A 13787-nucleotide genomic window follows, 5' to 3' on the forward strand; every position below is an offset into this window, starting at 1 on the left:
TTTGAATAATTGTCTAAACCGTCTTGTTGAATCTTTCCGATATTGATCCGTAAAACAGAACCAGAGTCAGAAAGGGGCCGGAGTCCGGCGAATCCACTCTGATACCTAAGTCAGTCAAGTGCTTAGAAAGGATTGAATAATAAGGACTAGTAGTGAGATAATAGTTAACATACCATAGTTTGTGACTATACACTATGCCATTTTCCCTTTTACATGACACAATGTAGATGACAGACATTTGTTTTCGTGTCGTCTGAATAGTTTTCGTGACAGTATTTTAACTCTATGTCATCTGATGGCGTAATTAAAAATGCGCTCGATTCTCAGATGACGTTACGATTACCGGCTTCTGTCATCCCAAAAGAACGCGATTTTGATGGAAAAGTCACTTAACCATCAGACGACACTACAGATAAATGACTGTCATCGGTATACGAAAATAAAAAAGCGGCAACCAAATATTGGAAAAGCGGGGGATCAAAAACTCTTACTTTCATTTTAACGCGCGCCCAAAACTCAAAACCTAATTTCGATTCCCCCCTTTCTCTTTTCTAATTTCATCTCCTTTTTTTCTATCTCTACATCTTTTTTCCTCAAACTAAAGATCCCGAGATAGTTTCTCTCTTCCTTCCTCTCAACAAAGCTTTGATGGCAACAGAGCTTAGAGCAGCCATGGTCTCCTTTTTCTGCTCTGCTTTCTATGTTCCTTGTTCCTCCTTTTTCTTCCGCTCTTAGAGAATCGATTTTAATGGAGGTAAGGTTTTCCATATTTCAACCATTGGTCTTGTGGCCTCCCAAACCCTAAGGTGGATACTCTTGCAGGTGTGGCAATTAAGTACGGGGTTAAGGTAATTTAATTTTCCAGTTTATCTATGTTTATGATTTGGGTGATTTTTTAACTTCTAGGGTTCTTGTTTGAACTTGGTTTTGAAGGATAAATTTTTGTTAGCAGGAAAAGGAGGCAACACTAAATCGATCTTCTAATCAAGACCAACTTAAGGAGGTTTTGAACTTTTGAAGACTGAAATCTGCAGATCCAGTTCTGGGTTTAAGATGGGTTGCAGTTGACTCTGTACTTCGACCGCATAGTGCAGGTAATTCCTTAAATTGAATATATAATTTGGATATTAAGAGAAGATGATGAGTTAGATTTGGAGCTCAGACTTGGTCATGATCCTTGAATTGAATATATAATTTTGATAAGGCATGTTTTATGGTTATGAATAATAGAGATCTTTTTTATCTTACTAATTCCTCTTTTCTGTCTCTTTCTCTCACTCTCTCAAATCTTGTTGAGAACTATTGTTATTCCAACTCTATCGACATGTGCCACGAGGAATTGCCTGAACTATCAGATATAGATCGGAGTCGCCTAAGCTTAAAGAAGACATCATGTTGCTGTTGAGTCTCCATTGTAAGTATGTTTCCCCCAATTTTCGATTATTTAGGGTTTTCTGTTCACTTTGTAAAACTAAGCTTTTTTATCACCTCTTTCATGGACATCAGAAATGTTTGTTAAGGTTTATGATCTTATATGCAATGGAGGCTCGACCACCTATGATGCTCTACTGGATCTACATGATCCTCCTGTGTAACGGCTAAGTTTTGTTATTTTTTCTCTAATTTTTAAAAGACTTGTTCTATGCCTTTTTATTGTATTATTTTGATTAATAAATATGTATAGGGAAGTTTTGATTGGGCTAGATTGAGCTATTGTTGAGATTTTCCTGTATTAGACGTTTATATTTTGAAAACCTGTAGAAATTGAATCTCAGATAGTGTTGAAGTTTTCTAAGTTGGGATAGAACAGAGTGTCCAAAAGGTTTGATGCCAAAAGGTTTAGCCTTTAGATTAACTTTGAAACACTTCATTAATTTAACGACTGAGGTAGTGGTGAACATGAATGTAAAACTATGTGGTGATTTAAAATAAATAGGAAAGGATAAGTATTAGTTGAGATAAATAGAACTGATAGCATTAAGTAGTAGGTGTTAGGGTGTTAGGGTGTTACTAGTATGGTATGTAGACAAGGGGAAGGAGTTAACGTAATTTGTAGCGAAGTAAATAAATAAGGTAATGATGATATTAATAGAGAGAATCTTCTCTCTATGATGGATTCTTATTTAATTATTTTCAACATCATATTTAATTTTGAAGTTGAATTTGTTTGCAGGAGATGTGTTGTTGCACTGTGTTGTGGATTCAATATTGGGCGCATCAGGACTTCCTGATATTGGTCAGATTTTCTCTGACTCTGATCCTAAGTGGAAAGGAGCTGCATCTTCTGTTTTTATGGAAGAAGCTGTGAGTTATTCTCCTACTACATATGAGAAAATACTTTTGAGCTTTCATGTTCTGGTTGATATTGTCTGAAGAACCAATTGTTTTACGGTTCTTTCCTTAAACACTTCGGAATATACGTAGAAAAATGTGAACGAATAATAGCCACTGACATGAAGGCAACTGCCATTATCATCATTGATTGGTGGATGTGCTACTTGTTTTAAAGAGGAAAGTAACTGGCAAGGGTTTTCAGTTTTGAACAAGCGATTTCAGGTTGTTTATTTTTTAGCCAGCAATTTGATCCTGTTCATTGCTGAAGAGCAAGTTTTGCTCACGAGTCTCTTCTCTTTTGCTTTTGCTTGCTTCAATGTCTATTTCAGGTTGTTTATTTTTTAGCTAGTTTATATTTTTTTTTAGGGATAAGATATCAAAATAGGTCTATGGTTTTTGGGGAAGTATCTCCACGTATAAAAAATAGTATCGATATAGGCTTAACGTTTAAAAAATGTACCAATTTAGATCTCGATAACGGAACGAGACACATAATTGCTAGTGGATGTTGAAGTATCTCCACGTATAAACATGACAAACTCATTGACTGTAAACTGAGTTATATAACCCATGGTTCAAGTAAATGATTGCTTGATGTGGATATTAAAGATTTTGTATCTCAATTCCATATTATTATTATTATTATTATTATTATTATTATTATTATTGACAGCCATACACAACTGCTAGTGGATGTTGAAGTGTTTATCAATTATGATCTTACAAAACACACATTAATAAATTCCCAATCTTTGAAAATTTCCACAATCAAATGGGATTGGTACTTAAGAGACAATTACCGGATTTTACTCCTTAATTGGAGATAATAGCATGGGGATTAACACCATTACTTAAGCTCTTTTGCTTAGGTTTACATGTGATCAATTGGGTGTATAATGGATGAATATGGGTTTGTAATTGCTGCTGTTCAATCAAATTGACTCGAAATGTTTGCTTGAAATAAAATGATGCAGGATAAAAGTCAACATGAAGGTATTTGCAAAGTTTATAATGTCCTTTCACTGATTGAAGTTTGGACATAATATTTTGTGTAACTAAAATGCTATTAAATATAAAGTAATGACAATTATAGTAGCTTATTATTCTTGTTGGATGTCATTTTGTGGAGCTTAATTCTTACAAGTCCATTAAACTTGTGGTGTGTTCACATTGTATGACTGTCTTTTTTTAGTATTTGTTATGTTCTGACTTAAGTTGATAGCTCATGCACAGTGTATTTGGAGGATAATGAGTGTAATTAACCTATGTATTTGGAATAATTTATCAGCTTGATGCTTGAGTTTGGCATAATTTATCAGTTTGACACTTCACTTCAATTTATCAATTTTCCTCTATTTGCTTCTTTCTCAGCTTTCTCTTTGTCTTCCCTCAGAGCCTGTGCATCTTTTGTTTCCTCAAGGGCTTGAATCAAGTTGGAAAGACACTTGTCTGCATTATCTAGTGGAGACTTTGGCATCAGGTTTTCTGCAACATCCGCAGGTGTGATCTTAGTTAGTTTCCTTCAGAAGCCCTTCAATTGTATCAAATATAGCATGTGAATCGATTTTTAAGTAATTCATAGCTAGCACTTTGAATGCCTCAAAACTGCAATAAGAAAGCTCAATGTGCTTATCCATCCCGCCTCTTCTTATGAGAGCATGATCAAGCTTTTCTACATAATTTGTAGTGAAGACAATTAGCCTCTCTCCTCCACAGGCAGACCATTTCCTCCATTTATCTGGTTTTGTTTACCTCACATAACTTATCTAACCTTGACAGGAAAGATCTAAATCACTTAAATTACCAACTCATTTTGACACCCTAATGCTTAAATGTAATGCAGGTGGAGCCATCAAGCCGAGCGTCATTGATCGATGAGCTTCGTAAGGTGCTTAGTTGATATCCGGTAAGTGCTTTCCGCTAAATGTGGTTGCTCTTACTTCTGCTGTAGTCTGGTTGAGTAGAGAAAGGCCTAATAGTTATTGTGTTTACCCTATGCCTGTACTCATTTTCTCTTTTCATTTTCTATATTTATACTTTGAAGATCAACATTCAATTAACTTGTGTATTTTATATTGCAGTGAGCAAAGGGATGGAAGAAAACTTGCAAAGAATTGGCATAACAAGTCATGGGATTCAAGGTTTAGGTTTTTAGGCTTCTTATATAGTTAAATGTTAGCTTTGTAATGACAAACCTTTGGTTAGGATTGTGATCTTCACATATGTACAAGTTTATTGTTATATATAAAGGTTATCTGCACATTATTTACAAGAAACTTTGGTTATTTGTACAGGTTCATGAAAAATGTAAAAAAAAAATGACAAAATTCTTATAATATAATGTAATACTAATTACGTTCCAACAACAGGATTTAATACAAATTATGTCATGTGAATTACGTTACAACAACAGTCGGGAAAACAAAAAATGTCATAACATTAACATAATAGTTTCATTTTAACTTGATATTTTGATAGATTATTTAAAAATGGTGTCATGAGAACATATATTCGATGACAGTTGTTATTAGATAAACCCATATAATTAGTGGTCAGATGACAGGTCGCTATTTGGTCGTTGTCATGTGAAGCTATTACGGATGACAGGGCACGACCGTCGTCTGAAGTACCATCAGATGACAGCGAGCCCTGTGACAGATTTATATCTTGCGGGATGACAGTTTTTAACCGTCATTTGAAGGGGTTTTTGGCATAGTGATATCTGTTTATATATAGGGTTTTAGGAAAAATCCTTCGTTAATTAGAAGTCTTTTGGACTTAGGTTTTCCTTAGGAGTCTTGTCCAAGGGGAAGTCCTTTGTCATGTGAAGTTCTAATTATTCACGAGCATTCCCTTATAGGAAAATAGAAGCTTCTAAGGGTTCCGAACGCCTATTTTATCACATGTGGTGTAATAGCGTCAGGATCGACTCATGATCGTTTGAGACCTTAGGCAAGATATAAATTATAGGCTCTTTATACATAAATAAAATTTTTAAACTACATATATTTATATAATTTTATTTTGACGAAAAAAATATATCTTTCATGTTTTCTTTTTTTTGTTATTTGTAGTCTTTTTATTCTTTCTGTGGTTTTTGTATTGGTGTTAATCTGTACTTGTGAGGTTTTATTCCTCACTGTTTTCTTGCTGTAGTACTAATTTTTTCATCTAATGGAATCATATAAGCATTTTTATTAAAAAAAAAGACAAAAAAAAATACCTTATTACTTTAGAATTTGTAAAAAAGGAAAAATTATTCATAAAAATATTATTATCTAAAAACTACTCTAACCCTTTTAAACTTAACACCGCTAATTAAAATTTATATTCCACGTTCTTTTATTTTTTTTATAATTATTCCATAAAATATTAATGATATATTAAAAAAAAAATTAGTATATAGGATCTCTATTTTTTGTGGCCTAGATGGCCCCCTCTTTTACATAAGGATAGAGCTAGCCCTTAATAGCGTAAAAGGTCGTGATGATACCACGTGTACGATGTCATTTTATATGATATTACTACTAAAAATAACTAATACACATGTGTATGTTCTTCATTCAATTGAATGTGTTTTATAATTATCTCTAAACTCTAATGCTAAGAGGCAGGTCACTTCTGACAATTTATAGGTCCTAAGCGAAATAATAAATAAGGGTCCTTTTATAAAAAATGTACGTGAAAATTTAAAATATATTTTAATACATGATAAAAAAAAATATGTTATTGATAATTACATGACATGTATTATATGTTCATTAAATACCTTTATTTAACTAAAATCAAATGGATGTTTTACCTCATTGCGTTATGTTAATTAGCAAAATTACATAAAATCCACAGAATAGTTCTCTCTCTAGCATTCCCACCACCGCCGCCTCACCATCTCCGTTTTTCTCTCCTTTTTTCTCTCCCACCCCCTCTAAATCACTGATTTCCCTCTTGCCTGCGCCCCTTTTTACTAGTGTCTAGTTGAGGAGGAAGAAGGAACACCGTTTTTTGTTTTCCTATTTTCGTAGTTCTTTTCTTTTTGTCTGTGTCAGTGTTTTAGTTGGATCATATATATTTCATTGTATCTTTGAATCCGTTTGAACTACGCCTGTTGGTTAAAATCTTTGTTTTTGTAACTTTTTTTGTGTTAGCAAGGACAAAAACGGTTGATCTTATCCGTAGATCACTGGATCTACGGGATTGCAAAAGAAATGACTTAGATCCGAAGGTTCAGAATGGTTCAAATGCTGAAGATTGGACTACAGTTGCTTTGCGACGAGTTTGGAGTTACGATCTATATATATTTCAACTGTTGTTTATGTTTATGTTTAATGTACCTTTAATGGCTTTTTTTGCTTTTAATAATCATTTTCTTTCTTTTAATAGTCATTTTCTTGTCCTAGTGGACTATGTATTAAGTTTAGCCTATATGTGTGTAAGGTTTTATTCCTTACTGGTCTCATGTTGTACTTGCAATTTTCTGATTTAATGAAATATTAGCATTACTATCAAAAAAAAAAATCAAATGGATGTTTTATAATTTCTATAAATTAACCATCCATCTATATTTAAAAAAAAATCAATTGGAAGTCTAGAATATCTATTATTTAGGTCTTTAAGGCCTATATAATATTAATTTATAGCGCTATTTGACAATTAGTTGTTAGCTGGTTATCTTTTTTGTTAGTTGATTTGACTAACTGATTTTGTAAACTTGTTTGGTAAAACTTAACTGATTGATATAGCTGTTTGTGTAAAATGGCAAATAAAAACATAATAAAACATTTATTTCGGGTTAAAAGGTAGTAATTGGGGGTAAAAATGTCCGTCAAAATAGATGGAGCAATAAGCTAATTGAAAAAACTCCGAAAACCAGCTTTTTAAAAATTAGTTTTTGGACCAATAAGTTCTTTCAAACATTTATTCACCAAACACCACTGTTTAAGGTTTGACTAATCAAAATCTCTAAAATATCTCAAACATCTAATTTTATCCCAAAACACTCTCTACCAAACTCGGCATATGTATAAAAAAATTAATTGGGCCTTAGGCTAGCGCTAGAGTGAACAGACACTCGCTAGAACTGCATAACTTCACAATCATCCTTTATTAGAGTAGAAACATTCTCCAATTCCATATGTACCTTTCCGTAGCAAATTAAAAAAGAAAAGTTCAATCACCAATCACATTAAATCAACCATAAGTTAAGCAATCTCATGTCCAAAATTGATGAAATAAAGAAGTCATCTATATTAACTGGACAATATTTTCTCTTGAGACTATAACATCAAAGGAGAAATAACACATCTAATTAATAGTGAAACTTTGAAATCTAATGTTAATAAGGGAGATGAAGAGGTAGATGTAGGGGCCGTTTGGTTTAGTTGTTGTTTGTTGTTGTTATTTGAGTTATGATTTGCTCTTTGCTGTTTGTTATTGGAAAAGCATGGATTCCTTTTGAAAAAAAAAACTACATTTCATGTATAAAAGGCAAACCGTAGTTTCCTAACAAACATTCTGTAATATGGAAACACATTCCGTAATCAACCTTCAAAATTAGGAGAATTCTGGAATAACTGAACACTCAAAATATCATTTTAAAAAATAAAAAAATGTACTAGTATTTTGACGCATCAACAATTTGGTGATTGTCACTCTCAAGAAAGACTTTAAGGCTTAACTAGTATATAGATATAATAGATAGATATATAATAGATGCCTATTTATAATGATAAAATATCCAAGTAATCAACTTGGTAGTTGGATCAACGACTTCTACCACACACTATGTTAACAACAATGTCTTCTATATTTTTCTATCTCTGCTCACATTTCTAGATGATGTTTAGTTTAAGTGTTAAACCGACCAAAACGAATATAAAACAAAAGGATAACTACTTGACTTCATTCTGCCAAATCCAGCCAATGAGGGAGAAGATTAGCCACTATAATAATAGATAACAGAGCAGCTCAAATTGAGTAAAAAAAACGAAGGAAATGGAGTGGCTACTTACATGGTTCACTCTTCTGTTTGTAATCATTCTGATTAAGAGAAAGTCAAGGCGACTCGATGTAAACCTGAGACCGCCAGGGCCACGAGCTTGGCCAATCTTCGGTAACATCTTCGATCTAGGAGCATTACCACACCAGAGTTTACACAAACTTAAATCCAAATATGGTGCTGTAATTTGGTTGAGACTTGGTTTCATTAACACACTTGTTATTCAATCTGCCAAAGAAGCTGAACAGCTTTTCAAGAATCATGATATTCTATTTTCGGACAGGAAAATTGCTGATGTTTTCACAGCTCATAACTACTACCAGGGATCTCTTTCTCTATGCCGGTATGGCTCCAATTGGCGCATTCTTCGCCGTCTAGTCACACTTGGCCTCATGACAAGCAAGAAAATCAACGAGTCCGTTTATGTTCGGAGAAAATGCATCGATAAGATGATACGATTCATCGAGGAAGATGCAGCAGCTGCTCGTGCTAAAGGAGAATCAGCAGAAATAGTGTTGTCTCGGTACGTTTTTGTTATGACATTTAACCTAATGGGGAACCTTATTTTCTCCAAGGATCTTGTGGATTCTCATTCTGAAGAAGGTTCTGAGTTCTTTGATGCCATGGACAAGGTGATGAATTGGAGTGGGAAGCCTAATCTGGCTGACTTCATGCCGTACTTAAAAGTGTTTGATCCGCAGAGGATCAGGAAAAACATGGAAATCGAATTGGGACGAACTATGAATGTATTGGAGAAGTTTATGAAGGAAAGGATTGAAGATCGAAAATCAACAAAAGAAAGAGATGCCAAAGACTTTTTGGATACAATCTTGGAGTATGAAAGCAATGGAAACGGACCTGACAAGATCTCCACTCACAACATGCTCATAATCATACTGGTAACTTCACTAAGACTATTTTAAATTGATTACTGAGTCTCTAATTCAATCTCTTATATTTGAACTGTGCAGTAAGACAAAGTACTAGAGAAAAGCTGAAGTATTTGCAACAGAATTTCCAGTCAGAATCGTTCTTGTTTTTTCGATATTGTTCAGTTTTCATGGATCAGACGGAGTTTTCCATCACAAATCAGCTTTTCTTTAGTAGTTAATATATCATTCATAAACATTCTAGACTCTAGACTAACATGTTACTATATATATATATGCAGGAAATGTTTTTTGGTGGAACAGAAACTACTAGTGGAACTACTGAATGGCTGATGGTGGAGCTATTTCGCAGCCCTGAAGCAATGAGAAAAGTTAAAGAAGAACTTAATCGAGTTGTTGGACCGAAGAGGAAAGTCGAAGAGAGTGACTTGGATGAACTGCCATATTTGCAGGCAATAATCAAAGAAACAATGAGATTACATCCCGTAATTCCACTGTTAATTCCACGAAACACGTTAGAAGAAATAAAATTCATGAAATATGTGATACCTAAAGATACGCAGGTCTTTGTAAATGCATGGGCAATAGGAAGAGATCCAGATACTTGGGAGGATCCCTTGTGCTTCAGGCCTGAGAGATTTCTGAACTCTAATATTGACTATAAAGGGCAAAACTTTGAGTTACTTCCGTTTGGATCTGGAAGACGGATTTGTGCTGGCATGCCATTGGCGCATCGCATACTTCACCTCACAGTTGCCTCTTTGCTTCACTGTTTCGATTGGGAGATTGATCAGAATTCTGCTGTAGAGGCCACAGATTTGAAAGAAAAGTTCGGGTTTACAGTTAGAAAGCTTGTTCGCTTGAGAGCAATACCAAAGAAGAAGATCATTTCCGAATCAGAATGATGATCATAAAAAAATAAAATAAAAGAAGTCATTCTGATAATGCTTTCATGGTCTATATAAGAGGCACAGCAAATAATGTGATTCAACTCTAGTATTCAAACTTCAAAGCTCATGAATTCAAATTCAGCACAATAAAAAAGACAGTAGCTCAACCCATCAAACGCAGCTCGAGCTTAATAGCAGCAGCATAGCAGATCAATCAGCAGTTCAATTGTTGATTGCAAAGTCATCAATCCAAAGTTCAAGGCATGATTAGCTAATCATTGTCTCAATATCCCTAATAGATTTCTGGCTCAGTTAGTGTGTTAGGAGCTGTAAAATTAATGAGCTCGAACCCGAGCCGAGCTTTGGCTTGTTGGGCCTTTGCTCAAGCTCGGCTCAACTCCTTAGAAAATAAACGAGCTCGAGCCGAGCTTCGATCTTGTTTCGAACCCAAAATCCTCCTTGAACTTAGTTTATTAAGAAAAATATAGAACCATGAATTGTTTGTGAGTAAGGGCCTGTTCTTTGTTTGTTACTTAATTTCAGTATCAATCAGTTCAGTAGCATTCAGTTCAGTAATTTATCATTACTTATTATAATTATAATTATTTATTATTATTATTAGAACCATTATTATTTTTATAAGCTTTTTATTTTAATTATTGCTGTTTTTAAAGGATTATATTATTATTTCAGTTTCAGTATAATTCCGTTCAGTTCTGTTTTTTTCAGTCAAAAAGAACAAAGTCAAATCATTAATTATATTTATGAAATTTGCCCGCTAATAGCTCTTTAATTGGGTACATAAACAAGCTCACAAGCAAAGTTCGTGAATAAATAAACAAGATGCTTACAAATAGTTTGTCTATTACTCATTTATTATATTCGTGAACGAACTCATCAAATAGCAAATCAAATACAACAATTTGGTGATTGTCACTATCAAGAAAGACTTTAAGGCTTAACTTTTAGATATAGTATATAGATATAATATATAGATTCTTTCAGGGAAAAAAAATATATATAGATAGATAATAGATTCCTATTTAGAATCATAAAATATCCAAGGTCAACCACTAACAATAATGTCTTGTATATTTTTCTATCTCTGCTCACATTTCTAGATGATGTTTTGTCTGAGTGTTAAACCAACCAAAAAGAATATAAGAAAAGGATAACTACTTGGCTTCATTCTGCCAAATCCAGCCAATGAGAGATAAGATTGGCCACTATAACAATAGCGAACAGAGCAGCTCAAATGGAGTAAAAAAAAACGAAGGAAATGGAGTGGCTACTTCCTTTATTCACTCTTCTGTTTGTAATAATTCTGATTCTAATCAAATCAAGCCGACTCAACGTAAAGCTGAGACCACCAGGTCCACGAGCTTGGCCAATCTTCGGTAACATCTTTGATCTAGGAACATTACCACACCAGAGTTTACACAAACTTAGATCCAAATATGGTGCTGTAATTTGGTTGAGACTTGGTTTCACTAACACACTTGTTATTCAATCTGCCAAAGAAGCTGAACATCTTTTCAAGAATCATGATGTTCTATTTTCAGACAGGAAAATTCCTGATGCTTTCACAGCTCATAACTTCTATCAGGGATCTCTTTCTCTATGCCCCTATGGCTCCAATTGGCGCATTCTTCGCCGTCTAGTCACACTTGGCCTCATGACCACCAAGAAAATCAACGAGTCTGTTTATGTTCGGCGAAACTGCATCGACAAGATGATACGATTCATCGAGGAAGATGCAGCAGCTGCTCGTGCTAAAGGAGAATCGGGAGAAATAGTGTTGTCTTGGTACGTTTTTGTTATGACATTTAACCTGATGGGAAACCTTATTTTCTCCGAGGATCTTGTGGATTCTCATTCTGAAGAAGGTTCAGAGTTCTTTGATGCCATGGACATGGTGATGAAATGGAGTGAGAAGCCTAATCTTGCTGACTTCTTTCCATACTTAAAAGTGTTTGATCCGCAGAGGATCAGGAAAAACATTGAAATCGAATTGGGACGAACTATGAATGTATTGGAGAAGTTTATGAAGGAAAGGATTGAAGATCGAAAATCAACGCAAGAAAGAGATGCCGAAGACTTTTTGGATACAATCTTAGAGTATGAAAGCAATGGAAAAGGACCTGATAAGATCTCCATTCACAATATGCTCATAATCATACTGGTAACTTCACTAAAACTATTTGTAAATGATTACTGAGTCTCTAATTCAATCTCTTATGTTTGAACTGTGCAGCAAGACAAACTACTAGAGAAAAGCTTTAGTATTTGCAATAGAATTTCCGTCAGAATCGTTTTTTTTTTTCCGATTTTGTTCAGTATTCATGGATCAAATGGAGTTTTCCATCACAAATCAGCTTTTCTGTAGTAGTTAATATATCATTCATAAACATTCTAAGCTCTAGACTCACATGTTACTATATATATATATATATATATGCAGGAAATGTTTTTAGCCGGAACAGAAACTACGAGTGGAACTACTGAATGGGTGATGGTGGAGCTGTTCCGCAGCCCTGAATCAATGAGAAAAATTAAAGAAGAACTTAATCGAGTTGTTGGACCGAAAAGGAAAGTTGAAGAGAGAGTGACTTGGATGAATTGCCATATTTGCAGGCAATAATCAAAGAAACAATGAGATTACATCCCGTAATTCCACTGTTAATTCCACGAAACACGTTAGAAGAAACAAAATTCATGAAATACGTGATACCTAAAGATACGCAGGTCTTTGTAAACACATGGGCAATAGGAAGAGATCCAGATACTTGGGAGGATCCCTTGTGCTTCAGGCCTGAGAGATTTCTGAACTCTAATATTGACTATAGAGGGCAAAACTTTGAGTTACTTCCGTTTGGATCTGGAAGACGGATTTGTGCTGGCATACCATTGGCGCATCGCATACTTCATCTCACAGTTGCATCTTTGCTTCACTGTTTCGATTGGGAGATTGATCGGAATTCTGCTGCAGAGGCCACAGATTTGAAAGAAAAGTTCGGATTTACAGTTAGGAAGCTTGTGCCCTTTAGAGCAATACCAAAGAAGAAGATCATTTCCGAATCAGAATGATGATCATAAGAAAATAAAATAAAATAAGTCATTCTGATAATGCTTTCACGGTCTATATAAGAGGCACAGCAAATAATGTGATTGAACTCTAGTATTCAAACTTCAAAGCTCATGAATTCAAATTCAGCACAATAAAAAAGGCAGTAGCTCAACCCATCAAACGCAGACAACAGCTCATCATTGTCAAGCTCAAACTCGAGCTTAATAGCAGTAGCATAGCAGATCAATCAACAGTTGAAATGCTGATTACCAAGTCATCAATCCAAAGTTCAAGGCATGATTTGCTAATCATAGTCTCAATATCCCTAATAGATTTCTGGTTCAGTTAGTGTGTTAGCATAAATATTGTACATGTACCTTATTCTTCTTTAATGAGAATCATTCAGCATTCCATTCATTTTGTTCATACTTTACGAAAAGCTATATTTTCCTTCAATTGATGAAGATTATCAATTATCTATGAAAAATAATTGGGCATTCCCATTTTCTGATCATTCATGTATAAAGATAAATAGAAATCCCCAAACACCAAAATTAATCTTCCGAACAAACGGACAAATGGAATGCGCAATCTGGAATAGAGCAGCATAA

General features: G+C 34.3%; 2 protein-coding genes and 1 pseudogene across 6 annotated transcripts; all 3 read left to right on the plus strand.

Annotated features, from left to right (window-relative positions):
• The first annotated feature begins 562 nt into the window (after positions 1 to 562).
• On the plus strand, positions 563 to 4748 carry LOC136208673 (2-C-methyl-D-erythritol 2,4-cyclodiphosphate synthase, chloroplastic-like). 5 transcript variants are annotated; one of them, XM_065999776.1, is made up of 8 exons: positions 563 to 848; positions 953 to 1094; positions 1298 to 1414; positions 1507 to 1597; positions 2174 to 2304; positions 3706 to 3834; positions 4178 to 4240; positions 4416 to 4748. In XM_065999776.1, exons 4-7 carry the CDS (start codon positions 1525 to 1527, stop codon positions 4232 to 4234), a joined length of 390 nt encoding a protein of 129 aa, XP_065855848.1. In that variant the 5' UTR covers positions 563 to 848; positions 953 to 1094; positions 1298 to 1414; positions 1507 to 1524; the 3' UTR covers positions 4235 to 4240; positions 4416 to 4748. The 5 variants fall into 5 exon arrangements, 3 of the variants coding, with proteins under 3 accessions (XP_065855848.1, XP_065855849.1, XP_065855847.1); XM_065999777.1 differs by having other exon boundaries at positions 563 to 754; positions 823 to 848; positions 953 to 1414; XM_065999775.1 differs by having other exon boundaries at positions 953 to 1418.
• A 3577-nt stretch (positions 4749 to 8325) lies between these two features.
• On the plus strand, positions 8326 to 10124 carry LOC136208671 (iridoid oxidase-like). Its single transcript, XM_065999773.1, has 2 exons — positions 8326 to 9228; positions 9501 to 10124. Exons 1-2 carry the CDS (start codon positions 8326 to 8328, stop codon positions 10122 to 10124), a joined length of 1527 nt encoding a protein of 508 aa, XP_065855845.1.
• Positions 10125 to 11388: 1264 nt separating this feature from the next.
• Positions 11389 to 13207, plus strand: LOC136208672 (iridoid oxidase-like; annotated as a pseudogene).
• Positions 13208 to 13787: the final 580 nt, after the last annotated feature.

The sequence above is a fragment of the Euphorbia lathyris genome, chromosome 10 (genome assembly GCF_963576675.1).
Source record: "Euphorbia lathyris chromosome 10, ddEupLath1.1, whole genome shotgun sequence".
Lineage (NCBI taxonomy): Eukaryota > Viridiplantae > Streptophyta > Magnoliopsida > Malpighiales > Euphorbiaceae > Euphorbia > Euphorbia lathyris.

Excerpts from the sequence above, each read along its gene's own strand:
- LOC136208673 (XM_065999775.1), top strand. The coding sequence starts at position 1,525 with ATGATCTTATATGCAATGGAGGCTCGACCACCTATGATGCTCTACTGG. Across the intron at positions 2,305-3,705 it reads CTGTTTTTATGGAAGAAGCT|CTTTCTCTTTGTCTTCCCTC; the intron begins GTGAGTTATTCT and ends CTTCTTTCTCAG. Across the intron at positions 3,835-4,177 it reads GTTTTCTGCAACATCCGCAG|GTGGAGCCATCAAGCCGAGC; the intron begins GTGTGATCTTAG and ends AATGTAATGCAG.
- LOC136208671 (XM_065999773.1), top strand. The coding sequence starts at position 8,326 with ATGGAGTGGCTACTTACATGGTTCACTCTTCTGTTTGTAATCATTCTG. Across the intron at positions 9,229-9,500 it reads ACATGCTCATAATCATACTG|GAAATGTTTTTTGGTGGAAC; the intron begins GTAACTTCACTA and ends ATATATATGCAG.